Here is a 23,077-nt window from a genome sequence, read left to right as displayed (position 1 = left end):
GGAACGTTTATTTAGGTGGCACAATAGGCCTTTATCATCAGTATGCAAAGCCGTTATGTGGCTTAAAACACTGATGGTTTTCATGTCCCTGAAGCAGATGCTTAAAGGTTTCTTTGAACATCAAACAAAAAGAGTAATAAAAAGAAATATTACTACAATTCTACATTAATTAAAAATAAATAGAAGATCAATAGTTTGTTCTTCTGAATTAGTGACAACTCCCTGGTCATAGCAAGGCAGAGGGTAGAGTAGCCTTGCATCTTTTCAAATAACCCTATCCAGGCTAGCAGGAGCCCTCATTGTTCAAGAGTCAGTGCACAGAAAACAGAAAAAAAGAGGAAGTTGGTTGGGCTTTCTTGCCTGGCTTCTGGGTTGGGGCAAGTGATCACTGATGACTGATCATGCATCAGAAACAGCAAACCTCAGGACTGTGTAGTAATGGCAGCTCAAGGGCTGCCTTCGGCACTGTCCCAGAAGCCTGCCTGGTTATTCTGACTATTGTCTCCCCAGATAACATTGTTGTCTACCTGGAAGGAGGCTCCAAGACCTTTCCTCCAGGGCTAGTTCTGGAGATCTAGAAGGCATGGTTGACACGCTCAAGCCTAGGGTGAGGGGCTGGACTCCCTCTCTCTTGTTGACCACCTCTCTTTCCCCTTGGATTCCAAATTAAGGGAGGGCCTCTTGGTTCCTCATGTGGTCACTCACCTTTCATACCACTACCTTCTTCTTGGAATGTGTTACGAGCAGTGGTCTGATCTTCTAAGTGTTCACTCCCACCACTTCCTGAAGAGGCTACACTGCTTTGTGGAGACAGGGGGGCATGATCGGGTGGGAGGCACTGGGGTCCTCTAGCTCGTAAGTCCTCATGAGACATCCATCCATGTCCTAAAGGCTGGTTTGGCACATTCATGGGTGGGGTAAGGGATACAGATCGTTTCAAAGGGCTGTGGTGGGCCTGGCCTGAGAGAACTGGAAAAAAAAATAAAATGAAATAGGTTATTCTCCCCACTTTAGCCTGGGACGCGGAATAACCCACCATATTTTTGCACCCTCAGAGATACCATGGCTAACTCGTACACTCCACTGGCAGTCAAGTCTGGTACTGTCCTATCCTCTGCGTGGTTAAGGAGGAGGCTGCCTGGACCTGCTTGTGGGTTAGGCTGCACCCCTGATTCCAAATGGATGGTGCGCACACACCTGGTTTTAGTGCTTGGGAGAATCGGGTTCTATTTTAAACTTACAAATCGGACTTCGGAGCAGTGGACTGGGCAAGGCTGACAACTTGAAAGTGGCCATCTGACCAAAGTGAGAAGAGCACGTGTTGGACAATTTTATTTTTTAAACACCAAGCATGATATTACCCACACTGGTGTGGGGGACTTGAAGGCATGGGCAGGCTGGTCGCCAGCTGGGATCTTTGCAGGGGTCTGTTGATCTAGAAGCTGACCTTGTTATTCTAAACAGCCAGGGGACAGTCACCTCCTACGGTGGTAGGAGCTCAAGAGGGCATCTAGCACCAACACGACCTCAGGGTAGGAGGCAAGGCAGTCAGGCTGAAAAGGCTAATTCTTTGCCTTGCCCTCGGGGTTCATGTCAAGCTCTCTCTGGCAAACACCTTCAGGTAACAAGGCTCTCATTCAGAAGCCATCAAGGCACTCCCAGGAGGCATGTTCGCTCCTTCCACACAGTGGGCAGCATCGGCATAGACCCTTTTTTATTTTCCAGAAAACTAGGAAAAAGCAGCAAAATGCACACAACTGGCCAAATTAAATTGCAGGCATTCAAAGGAGGGATTTAAGCAACATCAATGCTGAAGGAGCCGATGTTACCCTTGGTCGGTTTGATGGGTGTGTAAAGTGACTTTACAAAATAAGTCTATTCATAACTTTTCTCTCAGTCTGTTTTGACTGCTGCTGTGCTAATGTGGAACTGAGCCACGTACATTTTAAAACATTTTCCAGGGAAGCCATTAAATTTCATCTTCAGCTCTAACCCCTCCAGTGAGGCATTCGTTTCCCCTACTTTCAGCCATATATATTCTTTGCTGGCAAAAGCTTTTTGTGTGTGTTTCAGTAGGTAGACCAGATGGCCCAAATAGTGGGAGACACTGCTTTTAGACTATTTCTGCAGAGATAGTACCTACACAAAGGCCAGAGCAAGTGATTACTATGACCCCACTTAAAGGCCAGAGCCAAAAGGCAAACTGTTACCAAAAAGCCTGTCTGGGACAGTAGCAGTACAGTCTGTTATCTGGCACCACGCTAAGGGCAACAAAGCTCATACTTTTAGGGTCAGTGTTTCCACTCGACCCTGCATGTGAAGTGCAACAATCAGAAGGACTAAAAGTAAAAACTTCTTTATTAACAAAACAAGTATGTTGGGAGTGGGGGGGGCACCTCTGAGTTACCACGTTATCTACTTAGGGAATTTGTAACTTGAGTAGATTTTGTTGAAGGCATGGAGTTTTTTTAATCTACTTTAAAGATACGTGAATGCAACATCAAAAAAAAAAAAAAAAAAAAAAAAAAAAAAAGGACCCTATCAGGTTTGCATTTTCACTAGATTAAAGAACAGACTATTTGAAAAGGCTCCCTGGAAAATGCATTACTTCCCAATTGGAGTAGAATTGGCAAACAAAACAAAAGATAAATAAATACGAAACAGCAACAAAAATGGTGAAACCAATAGAAAGAAAAGCTAGACATTCAGAAAATTCATTTCATGCCTGTCTAAGTACTTATATAAAGCTGGGCAGACATGTCTGGAGCCTCCCTGAGTGCTGGAAGCTTCTGGCTCAGCTCTGTGTTTTTGTGTCTCCGGTGGAGACTTCAAACAGTGCTAGCGAGGTAGGACCACATTTCCACGTGGGGCTTCCTCTGCACAGCTGGGATTCAAGGAAGTCTGAAACCACAGAACAGGACTTGCCCCAAGGTATCCACCACAGCAGGTGCGACCTGTGGTATAGAGGGTGCTCAGAGGCAACGACAAAGCTGATAATCAATATTCATGTCTCCTGTTTCATGGCTGCTGTTAGTTTGGTATTTACGTGTGTGTGTGTGTGTGTGTGTGTGTGTGTGTGTGTGTGTGCGCGCGCATGCGTACCACGCCGTGTGTGGGGGCAGGAGGACAGCTTGTGGGCGTTGGTTCTCCCCCTCCACCCTTGAGGCCAGGGACTGAACTTGGGCTGTCAGGCAGCCGGCAAGTCTTCACCCCGCCAGCCGTTCTGTGGGCGCCTTATCTGCATTTGGATGCCCAGAATAATAAAATGTGTATATAGTAGCTGAGTTACACTATTTAACGGAGCCAAGTTGCTTCCTAAAACTTCTCAAAATCTATGTTGCCTCTCAGTTCTGGTGGAACGGCATGCTTGGGAAGCTGCCAGCGTCCCAGAAGGCCACTGATGTTCGGGATGAGAGGTAGATATTTTCCTCATGAATTGACTTGTAGGGACTTGAATACAGACTTACAGAACTGTTTTTGTTTTCCCCAGCTTAAGTGAAGTCAGAGGGGAGGGGGCATGAATGTGGCCGTGGCTTCTGTCTAATAAATCACTTGTAGTTAAGATGCCAGGGCCCTTTCCTGGTGAATTTCCGTCAAAGGCCACCTCTTCTCTGTCATAGAGGGAACCCTCTGATCCTCAGGGCTGCTCACATTCAGATCTCTCTGAGGTCATCTTTTAGGGACAGCCAAACTTCTGATAACAAAAAACTTCTGATATTATGAGAAGGCCAGGCATTTAACAGCTGTGCTGGGCATCACACCTAAACCGAAGGGAGTCCGTGCTGGGCAGATGCCTCTTCATCATGGAAGAGCTGAAACACGCGGACAGCACAGGCCTGTCTTCTTACTCTTCTCTTTTTAGCTTTGTTTTTATTTTCTGTGTATGAGTTTTGTCTGTCTGTATGTTTGTGCGCCGTGTGCCTGTCTGATGTCCTTGGAGGCCACTGTGTCGGTTCCCGAGGAACCAGGGTTACAGGCTGCTGTGAGCTACAGAGTTACAGGCTGCTGTGAGCTACAGAGTTACAGGCTGATGTTGGTGCTGGAGCCGAACCTGGGTTCTCTGCAAGGACAGCAAGAACTGTAACCACTGAGACATCTCTCCAGCCCTCAGGTCCACCTTCTTTCTTGTGTGGAGGAGGCTGAAGGTGCTGAGAGCTGACTTTAGAGTGCAGATAAACCTGTAGGCTCCAGGCGGTCTTTGGTGTTAGCTCTCATTCTGGAGTAGTCCGGTCTAAAGTGGTAGAGGGCTAACAAATGGTAACAGACTACACAGCTGCGGGTCAGCAAGGTGGCTGGCCTGCGTACCAGCCATGGCCCTGTGGCTGCCTTTGTTTTAAGAACTCACCTGAAGCAGTGACCCATGGGAGAGAAGATATGGGCATTCGGGGGAAAAAAAACGAAAACAAACTAACTAAAACCTTTGTTTTCTTCTGAGTCAGGTTGGAAGAGCAGCAAAAGCAGAGTGTGAGCAGTCTTCCATCCTGGCTGGTGGCCGCTGCCCCGGAAGGGCTCCGGCAGAAGCTCACTCTTGAATACACTTGCGCTTAACTACCGATGGTGCAGTGGCCAGTGGCTAATGGCTACTTTAGAGGGCTGTCACAGTCGTATTTGAATGCTGCAGAATGAAACGTCCCTTTAAAAGACCTGTGCAGGGACCAGGAACCGCTGAGGTCTGCGAGGGAAAGCCCTAAGTTTACACTGTGTTTGTGACCTTGACGACAGCGTGGGAGGGACAGCAAGCATGAGACGGTTTGCTGATATGAAAACTCACATTAAGATTTGCCCAGGGGAGCACAACTGCCACTCTTTTGCACGTGAATCACTGAAATGGAAACTGAGGATTGTATACAGTATGGATTCAACTCTGCTTATAGTTTTGGAAGCTTTTTTTAAGCAATTCCAAGCCCGTACTCGTCTGTCTAAGTCGCTTCACGAACACATGCCATTGGGACATCATAACCTGGGGAATATTTATAAATTCAAGTGCCCTGAAAATAAACAATAAATATTGAGTAGGTCCATTTGAAATATGAAAAAAAATTGCTGAAAAGAAAATGCTCTAGCACCCGAGCAGCATGGCATCATTGGGGGTGTTCTGACCCTATGAGAAACTATTATGCCACTTTGGGCCAGCCGGCTTCTCTACCCTCTTTTTCATCTCCTAGCATCTTTGGTAGAACCCCTCTCAACACCTCAGAAAGGAAATACATGACAGCTGCCATGGAGTCTGTCCTAAGCATTTTCCTGAAAGTCTAAATTTCAGACTCACCTCTTATTTCCTTTAACCAGCTTCGACTTTGCCTCCATTTTTAATTATTGAGATGAAATTCAGGCAGGAAAATTTTAGTCTATTTTGTACTCGTGGGAGAATATTAACTAGAATACTACCATTTGTGCCTCCTTGCAGGAGAAATATGAGGGTCTGCGGGGAGAGGAAGGTGTGGGATACTGGACCTGCTGTCTTTGGCTTCTGGGCAGGCAGAAGGGACCGGAAGGGGCATGAGGGCCAGGAGATGGAAGCGGAAGGTGCAACCTGAACCACAAAGCTCGGTCCTAACGTTAACAGAGAGACCTTCGTTGTGCATTGCACACTTCTCAGCTCTTTTACGTCTTACGATTCGTGATTTAAAAGACATTTTTTCTGAGGACAGACTCCTAACACTTGAGAGGTAGAAGTCTCCGGAAAGACAACATCACTAACTAATTTCTAAATTGAGAGCCGTGAGCCCCTGAAAATCCCTATGCACAGCAGGCCCCATCAGTGGATGAAATACTGTGCTATGAATTTTATGAGCGTGTAGACAATTTTGGAATTAATTTGAGATAAATATAATAAATGAAAACGATCTATGCTGAGCGCATAGCTATTTTGGTTTTCTTTTCATTTGCCTCAGCAGATCTGGAGGACATTATTGTTTTAACAGGGACCTCAACATTTTCATACTATTTATTAACTCATTAGTTCCTCTCTCTATTAATCTGGTGCATTGTCAATTGACAGAGGTGACTGTCGGTCTTTCTTGAGAGAAACTTCCCTGTATGATCCAGGTAGCTTTAGGAACTATCGGAGGACTTTTTGTGGTTATAATTCTCTTAACTACAAATGAGCCATGGCTTCTCTTTATAACCACTGGAGGTTTCTGCCTATTTCCGGCTTAGTGTTTAGGATTTAGACTGTTGAGGATGTTAGATGTTTATGTTCTAATAAAGGCAGTAAGGACCCCCACCTAAGTAATCGGTCCTCTCCCGTCCTTCCAGGTAACCTGTGCTGGCAACCTGCATTCTCACCTCAAGGTTCCGGTCTGTGAGTACAGTGACCCAGAGACGGCTTCCAGCTTTTTAGTACCTACATTTTAAACTCGAGAAGCTGCCCGTTTCTCACAGAAATCTGTTAACACTGAGTTTCTTTCCCTTTATTTTTGACTTATGAGTCTAGGTGTTCTGTCCGCATGTCTTTGTATTATGTGTGCGCAAAGAGGCCAGAAGAGGGCATGGGGTTCTGTGGGACAGGCGTTACCCACAGTTGTGAGCTCCATGTCGGGGTCTGCACTGCAGCCGGGGCCCTCCGGAAGAGCAATGGTGCTACAGCTGCTAAGCCATCTCTCCAGGCCCCTTCGTTAAAATTTAAACTTTCCAGATGCTCACTGGATAATACGGAACCTAATCCAATAACATAACTAAAAAAGTCATTTTATAAGAGAGGGTTATAGGGAAGTATGGTCGTGTATATCATACACGTTAAAAGTCATCAAACCACATCATTGTTGTACCAACAGACAATGATGAAAGCTTAAGGATATAAGTCTAATTTAGCGACTGAGAAGGGCAGCGTACTTGCATATTGTTTAAAAATATTAACTTATTTCACAAATGAAAAGGGCCCAGGCGCCATGTTGTGTGCACCCATGCATGACAAAGCACCCCAGAAGGGCACCCACTGAACGCTGCTCACAGTGCACGGTAACAGAATCGCCTAGACCTGCCCTCCCACGGCAGTTAGAACATCAGCAGAACCTTTGCTGAAAACACCTCAGGGCTCACAACACATAATGCTGGAGTCTTAGCTGAAGGAGGGCAGTCAAGTTTAAAGATGGAAAAGGCCCAGCCCCTGCAACGTTTCAAAAAGGCTATTGTTTGTGAGGAACTGGGAGGCAGGGCTTCTGGTCCTCTTAAAGGTTTAGATCTGCTTATCCGGTGTAGTTGGGGCTCTATCCTGTGAACTTGTCTAGAGAATATGTTCCAGTGCATCTAAGCATTACTGCTAGAAGCTTCCAACTTAAAGGATGAAGTTCTGCTAGTACTATTTTGGATGTAGAATTCTAGGCACTTGCTTCTCTCTTTCTTTCTTGTCCTTTTTTTTTTTCTTTTTCCTCTGAGACAGGTTCTCACTGTGTAGCCCAGGCTGCCCTCAAACTCATAGAGATTCACCTGTCTTGGCCTCTTGAGTGCTGGGATTAAAGGCTCCTGCCACCACATCAGGCTAAGCACCCTAAACAAGACTCAAGGGTGAAATAGTAAGGTGACATTGGGCCCTGGATTAATCCTCTTTCATTGGATTTGTGGTCTGAGGGCCTGTGGTGGTAAGTTCTGGGAAAGAAAAGACTCATAGTATTTCAAGAAAACATTTTGAAAAAAATACAAAGGCAGAGAATTTGATCAATGACATCATGCAAAAAGCTCCAGTCGGAGATACATTTATCTCATGAACAGATTTGAGTAAGTAGGGAAGAGGAGAAGAAAAGAAAGGATCATTAATTATTAGGTAAAAATTCACATGCTTTGTCAACACTCCTTCAGAAAACATATTTCAAGCACAACCAGGCAGTCAAAAGCCTCAACTCTGCATGCTTGCTCTCTGCTTCTTGCCCAAACATTTAGAAAACCAGTGCTTAGGAGACACCCGAAGACATTCCCCCATCAGGCTTCAGGCTCCATACCCTTCTCAGGGAAGAAGAGAGAACATGCCACAGAGCAGAGGTGTGGGTGGTAGATGGGAAGTTTTCAGCAAGCCAAGGGTGGAAGCTGCATGCTTTCTGTGAAGAGAAAGACCAGGCCAGGCCAGGCCAGACCAAGACTCTAGAAGAGAAGGCTGCAGAGAATATTACAACGAAAGTTGGCAAGCGCCTATGGCTTAATCCCTTTGCTCATTAAATCTCTTGTTCATACACTATTGAAATGAAAGCGTCCCCATGCAGGGATGGCTTCCCAAGAAGCCTTCCCCATACCGTGATTCCCTGCCACAGTGTCAGCTCTCATTACCTCCAGATGGCTCAGGCCTTGGGCAGAGCAGAAAATGTGTGCTTTCTGCCTTCATGCTCTCACTTCAATATTTGGGTTTTTAAGAACTAAATGAGAACGTTTTTGGCAGACTTTTATTACAGCGTTCGTCTTTGGAACATTTCATTTGTCCTCCTGTCAGTTTCTGTAATGGCAAAATTGGGTGTCATCCAGCAGGAAATCTATTTTAGATAACTGCTGTTTGGCATCACATCATCATTATTTGTGGATTAAGTCAGACCAAAAATTAACATGGACATTTTACAAAAATCAGTAGATTACCAATTACAATTTTAGTTTCAAGTAAGTGGCTCTTTAAGAAATCATTGTGGAGCCTCTCATACAGTTCCCTCACAACCAAAGACAGCAACTGTGGAGGTGATGTGACATAACTGAAGCAGATGTCCTAGCACACCACACTCAAGGGACCATGGAATTGGTCCAGCCTTTTCCAAATGTGCATACTGGGTTCACTTCTAATTTTCTGTTTGTTTTTTTTTTTCCTTCTCTCTCTCTCTTTTAAAGATTTGTTTATTTACTATGTATACTGGGTCCTGACTCCTTGTGTGCCTGCGCACCAGAAGAGGGCATCAGGTCTCATTATAGATCTTTCTATATTTCTAACTCTACAGTCCATCCTCAGGTTTGCCCAAGAATTTCTATTCACATAAAGCAATGTCTAGAAATGAGTTCGGACAAGAGGGCAGGCTTTGACACTTTTTGTTTATGGCACCAGGTTAAAAAAAAAAAAAAACAAAAAACAATGACAGCAAACAGGTGCCAGGAGAAGACTGAATCAGACATTTCTCTTAAGGTCTTCCCACATACGCATTAAAAAAATGCTAACTGTGTTTAGAGGGAAAACTCAGAGAGATCCTTGATGGCAACATCCTCCTGTAAACCCTTTCTCAGAAGGTAACTCTTAGCCATACCTGCTGCTCCACCCCTTGCACACCTGTCCAGGGACTGCTTCATCAGTTTGTATTGTGCAACATGCCATCTTATGCCTAACAACCCAATCACCACCGAGCGTGGGGACCAACAGGGCAATCTATGTTTGCTACTGTACATAACCAGGACTTCATGATTGAGCATCTGTCCCATGCTGGGCCAGAATTACTGAACAAATCAGGGTCTCTTTCAACATCTTGTCACCACCAGCAGCAGCTGTTAAGAGATGCCAGATAACGGCTTGAAAGGAACTAACAAAGACTATTTTCAAGCTCTTGATTTGAACCACAAACAAGGACTTCACTACCACAAGAGCCTCACAGCTCATAGATGATGGGGACATGTAATTCTTCCTTGAGCACCAGTTAGGCAAGGTTGACATCATTAGATCACGCCTGCATCTTACTGCAGACAAGGTAGCATCATGGCTTCCACTAGTTCTCTGAGCCTGAAACACTCAAGTCTGCCTTCATCAAACTCTCCTCTTTCTTTCTTCTCTTTAATGTTAGAAGAAGGGTTATAGACAATTAGAAATAAATTATGTAGTCCTAATTCTTAACTTAGCTTCTCAATAAGAGAACGAGAATGAGAGCCCCAGCAAGGCACTGGCAGGGCAATTTACTGATTAGAGAATTGGCTCTTGTTTTCATTAAAGCATTCCATCTAAATGTCAAATGCAACAATAACATATAAATGACCATTCAAAAGGACCACAATTGGAGCTTACACTGATAATTAGATGATTTTTTTGTTAATTAAGAAGAATTGGATGCTTTAGCCTCTCCTGGCTTCTTGATTACATTTGATTGAATCGCCACGTGATTCCAGACAAGTTATCAAGCTTTGCATCCTGGTGTCCATTCTCTTCACCTCCGTCCTCCTGAATGCTAACCCAGCACAAGCTGCCCCTGTGGGTGCTGGAATGTGATGAGAGTGGTACTGAGTTTGTGCAATTGATTTACTGCGTCTGTAATTACACATAACGATTGGGATTTTTGACTTGGCACTGCATTTATCATTTCAACTGTACTATTCTTCACCACCCTAGAAAAACAGGATTTTCATGATTGCTCTCAACACATCTACTTGAGTATATCAATCAGTCCTGCCATGAGAGACTTCCAGAGCCAGGACATAACTCAGTGCCCAGGGCAGGTCCTCACTCTTACTGAATATAAAGATAAAGGAGGCCGGGCAAGAGCCTTCAGATCCTGGCAGCAAAGAGAACAGGCCTGGAAGACACAGAGCCAGATGCCAGCTCTGCTTCAGGGCTGAAGGGCTCCCTTTGTTCCGTGTCTGTAGATCCTGCTCCCTGCAGCTGCCCCACAAACTGTGGGGGTATGTGTTCACTTGTTTATTTAACACTTTCTGAAGCGGTGAGTCATATGGGGGCATGTAGTTGAATGTGGGAACTGCATTGGAAGTTTTCTCAACATGCCACAACCAAAAAGTAACTCCAAACCAAGCATGGACCACATCTGGGGTGTTCGTGGCAGCAGTCAGCGTGTTGCAGCAAACGACGTCCACCGTGGCCTTGGTTCTGAGCACACAACGTAAGCAATTAGCACCGCACACAGCACCACAGCAACGATGCCAACAAACTGCCCCAAACACCCGGCTCGGATTCACAGCCACCATAGCAGCGTTTTCCCTTTCATACGGGGTTTCCTGCTCTTATCGAGTGCGTTTACAGAAAAGAGACTTTTATTATTTTCCTACCATCCTTTCTCGGCATGTTAAGTATCAAGTTAATACACCTTTGGAATATATTGTGTTGACGTGTTTGATTTTTAAAATTTCTATTTGAATTGTTGACTTGAGTTTCATTAAACAACTTTTGTCTTGGGTTCAGCATGTCTCAACAGTTTTCTAAACTGGCCCTAAATATACTTCTCTGTTCTAAGTATGCATTTACATAAAAGTAGTGCTTTTCTCACCGAGGATTATAACTCAAAATACTGACTGATTCTGAAAAATGTGGCAGTTATTTTATGTTCTGTGATACCACATACTTACGAAAAATTCTTTTATTTCTCTCTCCTACTCTTCCTTCCTTTTCTTCCCTTCTCCTTTATCTTTCCCTCCCATCGCATACCCCCTCTCACTGCAGGACTAGAGGATTAGAAGTCTCAAATGCCAGGTGAGTGCTTCAGCCCTGACCTAAATTGTTACCCCTCCCCTCTTTTTAAACTTCTATTTCGGGACAGGGTCTTACCACATTGCCCTTAAATGGCCCTAATCTCTGTCTGTAGCTCAGTTAGGCCTTGAACTTGTGATCCTTTTGCCTCTCCCAAATAGCTCTGATTACAAGTCTTCATCATGAAAAGAATTAATATTTAAATCTTAATATAAGCTAAACACACTCACACATCTTCTTACTGTGCAAGTTTGGTTTTGTCTTTAGTAGGTGATACAATTCTGTGTATACCAAATAATTGCTTTAAAATAAGTTTACTCATGATTAATATCTATATATGTTTGGTTTGTGTAACTATCTCATATATGAAGTGCATGTAATAATTTCTCAGGTGAGAAGGGTTTGAAAGTGAAGAATGTTTAAGAAGCCATGATCTATTGTACATTTTCTAGTCTCTTTATTCATGTATTCCCTCCTTGTGAATTTACCTATTTGCTGAAACTCTGCTCATTAGCACCAGAACGATACTAACAGGCATTTCATAGCCATTCATAGCCGCAAACAGCTAAAACTCTGAATCATCCCAATGCCTAGAGGGGAAGGCCGGTGTCTGCACGGTTCTCCATTTTCACTTTTTTTTTGGGGGGGGGTACGGTCACTGCTTAAAAAGGGGTAATGCTGAATGTTACCTCATGTTTCTCAAATGCAAAGAGCCCATGAGGATGAACTGGTTGGTTTTCCCTCAATTGGATACGACCTGGAGTCTTTTGGGAAGAGGGAGCTTCACCTGAGATTGGCATGTAGGTGAGACTGTGGGGGCTTTTTCTTGGTTGATGATTGACGTGAGAGGGCCCAGCTCCTAGTCTCCAGCCCCCAGCCCCCAACCACTGTGCTGAGCATCCCTGGGCAGGTGGTCTTGAGTTGTGTAAGGAACCCTGAGCAAGCCATGAGGAGCAAGCCCTAAGCAGCGATCCTCCCCGATCTCTGCTTCTGTTCTAGCCCTTAGGTTCTTGCCCTCAGTGAGGGACTGTGACGTGGCATGAACTCTCGCCTTTCCAAGCTGCTTTTGGTTATGGTGTTTCATCACAGAGACTCTAAGACAACCATCCCTAGACAAATGTTTTGAATCCTAGACAATCACGCTTTCTCTTGTGGTGATTTTCATTCTTCTTAAGCAAGAAAAGAAAGGGAGGCGGCAGCCCAGGGCTTTCTCTGAACATGAATCACACACTTTCTCTTAGTTCAGAAACACAGCTGTTGAAAGCCCAAGCGATTCTCAACCAGAAACCAAAAGTGTTCTAGACCCAGGGACGAGCAGCGCTGGCCCCTCCTGGAACCCCGAGAGAAAGCCTGTTCTCAGCTCTCTCCCACGACGCTGAGTCAGGATCTGCATGTGTGCAGCGGGAGGTGGAGCTCCCGGTGTAGGCAAGAAATTACACACCACCCAGCTCTGCCTCACCGTCTTCATGCCTGCTCTGGCGAAACTGGGGTTAGAGGTCAACCAAAGCCAATGCATCCCGCTGAAGCGAAAAGAACCCGGGGATTCAGTGGGATCCTTTGTGTCTGAGCCCTCCCCATTAGTAGCTATCAAGAACAACACCATGAGTGTCTTGGGGAGAATATTTAATATGCACTAATGCGTTTAGAAATTTTAAAGTGTCACAGAAACTGTTAGACTAGTCAGAGTAAGATTAGTCTAGAGAGACCGAAGCTGGTTGTGGAGGAATGAACTCAAAGTGCTCGCTAGCCTCACGGCACTGGTGGTTACGCAGTGTTTTCGGCATAGGACATCGGCATGAGCAATGTCTCTGATAGTGTTTCATGGATCAAAGAGTGGTAATGTCCACATTTGGTCTATACACTGAGAAACTTTCTCCTGCTCTGCCCTGTCTGTTTGGCCTTACTTCTAATCCTTCTTAGGGGCTATTATCCTGGAGATTGAATAGTCTTGTGCATCCTTAACGAAGGCTCCACCACTGAGTTACATCCCTGAACAAGCCTTCCATGCATTTTTAAGTGTTCAGATTTCACATTTATTTGAGGGAGAAGTTTACAGTATATGACTAATTACCTTTCTTTTTAAATATTAGTATCTGGGATGAACAAAACCTTGTCTGTCCTAATTTATAACCAATGACGAGTGATTAACAGTCTTTCTGGGAATTCCAAGTACTTCCATTATGTTCAAATATTCAGGCTGAGAAGCCATTACAAGTCTGGGTGACATTCGGGTCCTCCCAAGCAAAACAAAGCGTTGGGGAAGATGAACTCAAAGGCATTTATTGAACGTCTGTGGTGTGCCAGGCTCTGAAGGCTGAGGACTAAATGCTGAAGAGGCTGTGAAGACCAGCAGATGATCTCAGCCCCTCCCAGAAACCATCTTCTAAGATGCTATTAGCACATTGATGCAGGGGAGGGACTTCCTTATTTTAGCTCACTTGGACATGTTACTTTCCTGGTCATCTTTATTCTTCTGTATCATTGAAAGTCGGCCTGTAACACGCATAGAATGGCTAATTGGGGAAGGAGAAGAAAGCAGCTGCCAACTCTCACCAGGATGGACGCTGGAGAGGAGGAGGCACTGACCTCTTCCCTGGCTGGTCCCAGTGCTCTCCTGTCTCCTGCACATTTAGGCCCTCATAGTATCGCAAATAAAAACTCTGCTTTGTTTCCTCTACCTGCCCTAGGCTAGGGTTACTGTACTGCTGTTCTCCCAAATACACAGCCTTTCACCCCCAAAGACTATTTTTCTCAGCCTTTATTCCCCAAAGAACAGGTTTCATGGCAGAGAATGCCACAGCACGAGCTATCATTTGCTCTGCTGATTGCAGGCCAGGCAATTAATATGTTTACAGCTGGTTCCACTTAATCTTCCTGCAATATCTGACCAGGTAGATCATATTAACTCTCTCCCTGTACCCCACTTACACAGATAGGAAGTTGAGGGCAGAGAGGATTCAGAACAAAGGTGAGACTGAAGAAGTGACAAGAGTCAGAACATTAAGTCCAAGGTTCTGTGATTTTCAAGACTATGTTCTTAAGCCTGATTCAAACTGCTTCTCATGACAAAAAGAACCTCAGGGTTAGACCATCCATCCATCCATCCATCCATCCATCCATCCATCCAACCATCCATCCATACTCATTCAAAAAAATCGTATTTTTAAATGTAATTTTTAAAAAATTAAGATAGATAGATAGATAGATAGATAGATAGATAGATAGGGAATGGGAGTGGAGGTTTTCTGGGAAGCCAGGAGACATCAGATCCTCTGGAGCTGAGTTTAGAGCAGTGGAGAGCCACCTGTCTGCAGCAGCAACAAGGACTCTTGAACCATTGAGCCATCTCTCCAGCTCCACAAACAGTATTTCTCCACAATAGTAACTAGGGTTACTGACGCCAAAAGAGATCCATAAAACACAGGGCTACAGAGATAGGAACAGTATGCCTTACCCTTGGTTAAGCCTTCGATCATCTGGGAGTACCCAGTACCCAGTACCCAGTACCCAGTACCCTGGAGCCTTAAGACATCATTAATATTCTATAACAGTTTGCATGGAGGTTGGAGGTTGCTGAAGAAGGTAAAAAATTAGGTGATTTCAATTTCCATCCATTTGCCGCAGTATCTCAAGAACTAACAAGAAGTTCTGAGGGAGCTGACACCTTCGGAATCACAACCCCCTTTTTATGGGCAGCAGTGTTAGGGAAGTGTGTGAAAGTCAAAAGCCTGTCTCCTTTGCCTCTGCGGCCATGTTCGTTCCCGTTTCCTCGGCGGCAAGCGGCTCTTCCATGCGATTGTTTAGCACCGCGGCTCTGGGTAGCACAGACCCCTGTAACTCGATTTAGCAGTCGCCCACCCAAGCACACAGAGAGTGTCTCACTGCATTTGAGTTTTCCCCAAATGGCTCACAAACTTCAGGAGTCTGCTCTTGTGTGGGTGTGGAGAGCTGAGCTAGGTAAGCAGCTACATAAAAGAAGAAAACCCAAGATCTTCCTATTTTAAATTAAATTCTGGAGGAACATCAGAATTTAGAAAAACAACCTAAAAATGTTAAGATAACCATAATGTTTCCCTGAAGGAAAAAGCCGCGCCCTCGGGGATGGTTTCCCTCAGAGCGAACATTCTGACTCACCAGCTAGCAGAGGGGTCGGAACAGAGCTCTATATTCCTCAGTCAAGCCCTCAGGAAACTCAGAGAGAGCAGCCAAGGTCTCACCGAGGAGTGGAAGTTAACGCTGTTTATGCACCCAGTGGACTCGTCCTGATGGGATTTTAATGACTGGTGCTACATTCTTTTTTAAATGCTTTGGCCAAAAACAGTATTTTCAGAAGACTAGAAGGTGTCGGTAACAGTGTAATTTGCTTCCCTCCTTTATTTCTTCCTGAATTGTCATAAAATGCCGACCCATAGGCTGGGAATGTAGCTCGGTGCAGAGCACTGACCTTGCAGTGTTCTGGGTGTGAGGCCCCAACACTAAACAAACATATATGATTAAGTGCATGTTGTCTAACCCACCCCTCCTAGCCATTTCATCCAGGAAGGAATCAAAGGCCGCCGATAGCACGGTTGTCCAAGGTCACTCAGGATACCGGACACTGAAGCCACGCCTGGAAAACCTGTGTTTGGTGTCTTCATAGTCACAACATAACTTTGGCACACCAACAGCAGACACTAGGCTTCTGACTGACGGTGGAGAACTTCTGCCTCTGTGGAGTTAGGGCTTGCAGGATCCACAAGCTGAGGGTGTAGATGCTTACGCCATGCGTGAAGACGAGCAGGAGCTGGGATGGCAGAGATAAGAGCTCTGCCACTGGGAACTCCAGGACCAGTTTCGCCTGGTCCTCACCACCTGGAATCTTCCAGGGGCAGGCATCCATCTGTGGTCCTCAGATCAGCTGCCTGCCACTGTCGGCACCAACAGGTCATGGAACCCTCTTACTCTGGACAACTCGCCGGACCGAACCACTGCTGTGATTCAGTACTGCCAAGCATCCACAAGGGCAGCACCTTCAGCCAAAGCCCTCACCCACAGGGACCTTCTCTTCACTGCAGTCTGTCTGTTACTCGGTCTGGACACTCTTTATGTAATTTTGATATTTTATATGAAGATATACTTATCTGGCAGTGTGTAAATTAGGGCTGGCTATCATTTGTCGTCTGCATTTTACGCAGAGCGAACTACACATCACAGAATCAGTGATTCCAGAAGCAAGCTGTGGTGGGGCTGGAGGTGGGAGGGCGGCTTTCAGGCCAAAGCAGTCTCCCATCTCTGGGCTGGGGTGGGAGGAGAGGAGGGCTTTCAGGCCGAAGCAGTCTCCCGTCTCTGGACTTTGCCCGAAGTCACAGTGGATTACTGAATACGTTCAGCTTCTGGTTCCTAAGCCATGCTGGGGGCGGGGGCGGGGGTGGGGGTAGGACAGGGCAGCCAGAATTAGAGCCTCAGTTAAGGAAAGAGGAACATTTCTCATTCCTTGGCCATTTTGAGACTCCTTTTCTGGAGTGTAAACATGAAATCCCCTATGTGTTCTCTTCTTTTGTTATTTTTTTATTTTAATTTTTATTAATTATAATTCATTCACTTTGTATCCCCCCATAACCCCCACCCGCCTCCCCTCCTAATCCCACCTTCTCTTCTTCATCTCCACACATGTCCCTCCCCAAATTCGCTGATAGCAGAGGTCTTCCTCTCCTTCCTTCTGATCCTAGTCTATCAGGTCTCATCAGGAGTGGCTGCATTGTCATCTTCTGTGGCCTGGTAAGGCTGCTCCCCCCTCAGGGGAAGGTGATCAAAGAGCAGGCCAATCAGTTCATGTCAGAGACAGTCACTGTCCCCATTACTATGGAACCCACTTGGACACTGAACTGCCACGGCCTTCCTCTGTGCAGGGGTTCTAGGTTATCTCCATGCATGGTACTTGGTTGGAGTACCAGTCTCTAGGAAGAACCCTGTGTTCAAATTTTTTGGTTCTGTTATCTTTAAGAAAAAAGGTGATTTTTTTTTTTTTTTTGTATTGACCATGCTCAGTGTTTGTCCAGGAAACTTCAAAGGCTGGAGAGCAGTCTGGGAGCCCTTAGGGAGAACTTGGGCACCAGGAGGACCCCAGAATTGTGAGTTTCCAGGGGAGTACTAAGGGAGCATCGCTCCGGTGGACAACTGCCTCTCTAACAACTGTCCGCCATTAGCCTGCTCTCTCAGCGGCCCGGAGTGAGCTGTGGGGGCAGCCATCTCTAGGAACAGCGAGGCCATCAGCAGAAAATAGGACAGTACCAGGGCTGCACAAATCTTTACCTTCCTGTTCAGACACCCCGAGACGGAAAGAAAACCATCAAGGAACTAACATTTCCTTGCAAGATGCCTAATTCTTCTGTGTGGGCAGCACTCACTTCCAGAGAACAGCCAGGCTAAGCAACCATGCTTACCTTAACGTTGGCATGCACAGCTCAGATCCACTTTTAGGGACTGATTGGCCTGAATCACACATTTGACACTGTCCCAAAATAGAGGGCACACTTGAGAAGCCTTAAGACTTTAAAGTTTGGTCAATAATGCTTTGATATTCCTGAATTTGGAGAGAGCTGTACAAATGTGGTTTTATTTTTTACCCTCTCCCACCCCCCCCATCCCGCTTTATTGTTCTTGAGTGAGCTCTGACTTTCAGGTTAATATTTGTAGGTAACAGTTCGTTGGGGTGCTAAAAATGATGCAGAATTAATGACAACACCACAAGCGCAAAATTAACATGTTGAGTGATGATGCATACAAGTGAGCAGTTTTCTCACAGAGAGCTCCCAAAGGCCCAAGGACCACAACAAAATCCCTCCAACTTCCGAAGCGCACTGTGATCTCGGAGTAGCCTCCCAGCACAGTCTGTGGGTGCAGATCCAGCCCAGCCTGTCCCAGTGGCCGCAGGTCAGTCAGCAGGCCCTCTCTCTCCAGCTCCTGACCACACTTGGGAAGACTGTTTTTGATGCGTTTACAAGAACAGCTGAGGAGAGGCTGGGTCAAACCATCATGTCATGGAACTTGCTTCCAACAGAGAACAGAAAAAGTCATCACCGGGGACACTCTCCACAGATTCTCTTCAATATGTTCCAGGTTATGAATGGCGAGAAAATCAGAGGGGATGGGGACCAGAATCTCAGATTTTAAGAGTTCCTGCTGGTAAACATTAATGAGCTAAAACCAGGCACTCTATATGACAAATCACAAGTTGAGTCAATGAGGAATGATTTGACTAAAACAGATGGTTTCCGGCAGCTTCTTAGGAATATGAGCACGATGTGAGATGCCATCTCTGTGGCGTGTTTTCTGTCAGATGCTTCAGTTGGATGCTGACAGCAGACAAGGCAAAAAACTGATGTTCCACTGTGGCAGCCTTTGCAAGTGTTTGACACCCAGGGAGGCCAATCACAGACTGTTTGGGGAACCTAGACCTGAGGGATAGCTCCTGACTTTGGCACTGGATGCTACTTTGTTGCTGTCGTTTTGTTTTGAATCTATAATGGAGTAGCCCCAAAGTTGCATGTCTCTGCTTCTACTGTGAAAACATAGATAGCACTAGTAATATGCCAAATAGTTAACTAAGTCCCTTAAAACAGTGGTTCTCAACTTTCCTAATGCTGCGACCCTTTAATGCAGTTCCTCAGATTGTGGTAACCCCAACCATAAAATTATTTTCGTTGCTACTTCATAACTGTAATTTTGCTACTGTTATGAATCATAATATAAATATCTGATATGCAGGAGATCTACTGTGCAATCCCTGTGAAAGGATCCTTAATCCCCAAAAAGGGTCCCGACTCCCAGGTTGAGAACCGCTGCCTTAAAATGAAGAGGCTTCCAAGAGTTCACTTTGCTTCCAAAAGAATCCCACTGTGCATGATGAAACCATGAATGCCCTAAGAATGCTTTTAAATGGCCTGGAATCCAGATGACAGGCAACGGAGCCTGCACGATGGGAGTCTCAGATAGTGAGTGGTGAGTGCTTGTGTGTGTGCGTGTGTAAATGAAAGAGAGCTGGATGTGGCAGGACATGTTGGTAGCAAATCTCTACTTGGGAGTTGACCTAGGCGATCACAGGAGTTCTAGGCCAGCCAGGGCTACACAGAGCCTGCGTCCCACCCCTCCTCCCATGTATGTCTCTTGCAGCATTAGCATGGTCCAGATGTTCCCCCGTCACTAAGACCACAGCATTGCTTGCCCATGTCCTTGTCTTTCTAAATGGGAGAAACTGAGCAACGCATAGCAATCCTTCTCCTAGTAAGAAACTCCAACAGTTTCCTTCCTTACCCCTGTGTTCCTTTTTGAGCAGGACTGTCCAGCTAACCACACGTCTTCTCTGCTACAACACCTTCCATCCCTCCATTTTCATCATGGGCATCTTCACGCCTTCTGCTTTCTAGACCTTTTAAAGAAGGCGACAAAAAGAGCTGGCACCGGACTCACTGAGCGGGAGAATGGACAGTGTTTCCCCTACCTGTTTCCACTGTCCAGGTAGCATCTACTGCTTTCAAATCCTTTTTTTAAAATATGAAGGAGCCCGAAGTCCTGTCAGAGCCTTTGTGCAGAACCCAATGTACAGAAAGTGGAGACCCCTGGTCTCCTCACAGCCTTGACTTCCACTCGATCATTTCACTCTCCTTCCCACCCTCGGCATCACAGTGCTGGTGCTGAGCGCTGAGTGCGCATCCTCAGTTCTCTCTGGGCTGGGGACTTTCCTGCCTTGGAGTGATCCACCTGCAGGCTTTCGTAAAGGCTTGGGAACCCCAGGAACCCTTTGCCCACGCAGAGCTACATCTCGAGTCCATTACTAAGCTGTTGCTTTTTTCTCTACAACACATTTTTTTTTCTAGAAATACTCTGCAGTCTCAGGACTGCTCACATTTCTGTGCCCTGTCTCTGTGTGCTAGTGCATTATATTCTGCTACCTAAGTGCTATTTTGACAACGGAATAATACTCTTACACGTTCTACAAACCATTCCTGTTTAGCCATGGACCTCAGAACATTAATAGTTATCTTTACTTACTATTTATTTTTCCTTTAAATATCAGCTCAATTTTAAGTTATTTAATAAGGTTTAATATGTCACTGGAACAATCTTTGAGGGAGATCCTGGTATTAACTGAGGCTTTTAATTGTTGTTGTTATTATTTTATGTGCATGTGCCCAGACATTGGCTCCCTGATACTGGAGTTCCAGGCAGTTGTGAGCTGTCTGATGTGAGGGCTGGGAATTTTTGAACTCAGATTCTCTACAAGAGCAGTATGTGCTTTTAATCACTGAGCCATTTTTCCAGCCAAATCCTGGGTCTTTCAAGATCTTATAAGGGTCTTCTAATTTTTTTACTTACTTCTTTAATTATGTAATCACTCTACAGCCTGATCCCAGCCCCCTCCCTCCTTTCCTCCTAGTCCTGTCCAAGGTTTTCTAATTTTTTTATTGAGAATTTTATACATGTATGTGTGTTTTGATCAGAACTACTACTCATCCCTTCCTCGTCAACTCCTCCCCTGTCCCTGCTTGGTCTTGAAAACAAAACAAAACAAAACAGACAGACAAACAAAAATGCAGGACACCAATAAACATGTGGGGGGGCGGGGCGAAGCTCAACTCTAAACAAAGAAACTACAGGCAACAAAGAAATGCTGAGAGCAGGAGAAATAGTCTTCCCCAGGGAAGAGTACACCAGTTGGGGGTCAGCCCTTAAAAAAATATACATACAAGCAACATTATACAGACTGAGCAGGTTGTATTTGTGTATTTAGGGGTGTGTGTGTGTGTGTGTGTGTGTGTATAAAGAAAAACAGGCCATGAATTTGAGAGAGCAAGGAGGGCTGCATGGAGGGTTTAGAGGTAGAAAAGTGTTGGAGAAAATGATGGGACTGCATTATACCCTCAAAAAATAAAAGAAGAATGTAAATGATACTGAGATAGAAGAAAATTTGGAATTGTTATAACTGCTTCATCTAATTAGGAGACCAAAGTTACCAGTGAAGAATCTGCAATTACTGTAGTTGCGATCATTATAATGACTCCATATTTCAGATACACTCAAAAGAAACTTCTTATGTACACACACACACACACACACACACACACACACACACACAGGAAATACTAATTGCAAGCCTTAATGTCCCTGGTCTAAGCATGAGGCATTAGATTTGGAGACATGATATTGTGACTTGTTTCTTCTAATACTGCTCATTAAACAACTGACTAAGCAGGCAGCTGCTGAGGTCTGGCTCCCTGAAGAAGAGGGGTGGAGCCCCTCTTCAGGCTCATGTTCTGAACAGTGCTTGGTCTCCAGCTCCTGGTGCTATCTTGAGGGCTGTGGTGGCTTTAGGCAGTGGGGCTTGTCTGATGGAAGGAGGCCATCAGGGGTGAGACTGTGAAGGTAGCCAGCTTTGCCACCTGGCCTGTTCGCTTCTTGCTTTGTCCTTATGATATGAGCACAACTCCCTCACGCATGCCCTTCATGCCTTCCCTGCCCTATTGTGATGGACAGCACCTTCTGAAACCATGAGGTCCCAATTCCCTTCTCTATTAAGATTCCTCTGTCAGAGCTTTTGTCACATAGATGAGAAAAGTAATACAGTTCTCAGGAAAAGACTATGCGGGCTCCGGCTGCTCTTCCAGAGGACGGGGATTCAGTTACCAGCATCCTCACGGTGACTCACAGCCAGCTGTACCACCAGGCCCAGGGGCTCTGACACCCTCTTCTGGCCTCCGTGGGCAGCAATCATGCGTATAAGACACTGACATACACACAAGCACAATACCCATACACACAAAGTAAAATAATTTTTTAAAAGTTGATGACTCTGAAAGTGTGTACGGTGCGCATGTTGAGCTTTTAAGATAGCATGTTTAAGGTCTCATTCCTTATACCTTGATGCCTTACACGGCTGTTTCAACGAGCACACCAGTTTCCCAGCCTGAGCAGGTCAACTGGGAGATCGTCTGATAAAACTGATTCCCATTTTACATATGAATAAAGGTCATTTAGTAGTCAAACAACTTCTCCATGACTGTGTACCCCTGGCTACTGATCAAGAGCACCTTGGTGGGGCCCGGAGAGATGGCTCAGCTGTGGAGAACACTGGCTGCTCTTCCAGAGAATGGAGGTTCAAATCCCAGTATCCACATGGCAGCCAACATCCTTCTCTAACTCCAGCTCCAAGGGATCCAACGCCCTCTTCCTGGCCCCTTCGGGCACTCCACACACGTGGTGCACGAACACACTTGCAGACAGACCACCCATACACAATTAAGAAGTCCAGTAACAACAACAACAAAACACAACCACTCTGTAAGCTTGTATCCCAAAGTTGAGTTCCTAAGATGCCACACATAGCCTTAAAATTCCCTTATATGACCTTGCACGTGGTTTGTCTCCCCGCATCCTAGGGGAGGAGTGTGCCCTCTAGTGTAGCATGGGAGGTGTGTGTGCCCTTTAAATAGGGTCATGTAGGGCATCTTTAGGTCACTTAGGAGGGATCAGGTTCTCACACAGACCTAGGCAGTTCCCATCGACGCTTGTCATAGAAGCCTGAGCCTGGCTTTGCCCAGTTCCTGTCACTTCCTGTCTAAATGTGATCACTTGCTACCACACAGTCCTGAGACTGCCATTTGCCACTGTAGCACTGCCAAGTGGACCTTCCCACAACTGAGCCCATGAATGGGCAAGCCCTTGAGCTTCCCCAAC

At 45.5% G+C, this 23,077-nt stretch overlaps 1 protein-coding gene across 4 annotated transcripts in view; it reads right to left on the bottom strand.

Annotated features, from left to right (window-relative positions):
- The window catches only part of Samd4a (sterile alpha motif domain containing 4A), a 206,481-nt gene that overhangs the window by 48,445 nt on the left and 134,959 nt on the right, over positions 1-23,077 (bottom strand). For 3 of the 4 annotated variants that reach the window (XM_021641253.2, XM_060390684.1, XM_060390685.1), the window contains one exon: positions 706-969. The exons of the other annotated variant lie outside the window; for it this stretch is intronic. In XM_021641253.2, coding sequence (XP_021496928.1) covers positions 706-969 — 264 coding nt within the window. The remainder of the gene's footprint in view (positions 1-705; positions 970-23,077) is intronic. 4 annotated transcript variants of the gene reach the window in all.

Source organism: Meriones unguiculatus, chromosome 9 (assembly GCF_030254825.1).
Source record: "Meriones unguiculatus strain TT.TT164.6M chromosome 9, Bangor_MerUng_6.1, whole genome shotgun sequence".
Lineage (NCBI taxonomy): Eukaryota > Metazoa > Chordata > Mammalia > Rodentia > Muridae > Meriones > Meriones unguiculatus.
This window is presented reverse-complemented; position numbering and strand designations above follow the sequence as displayed.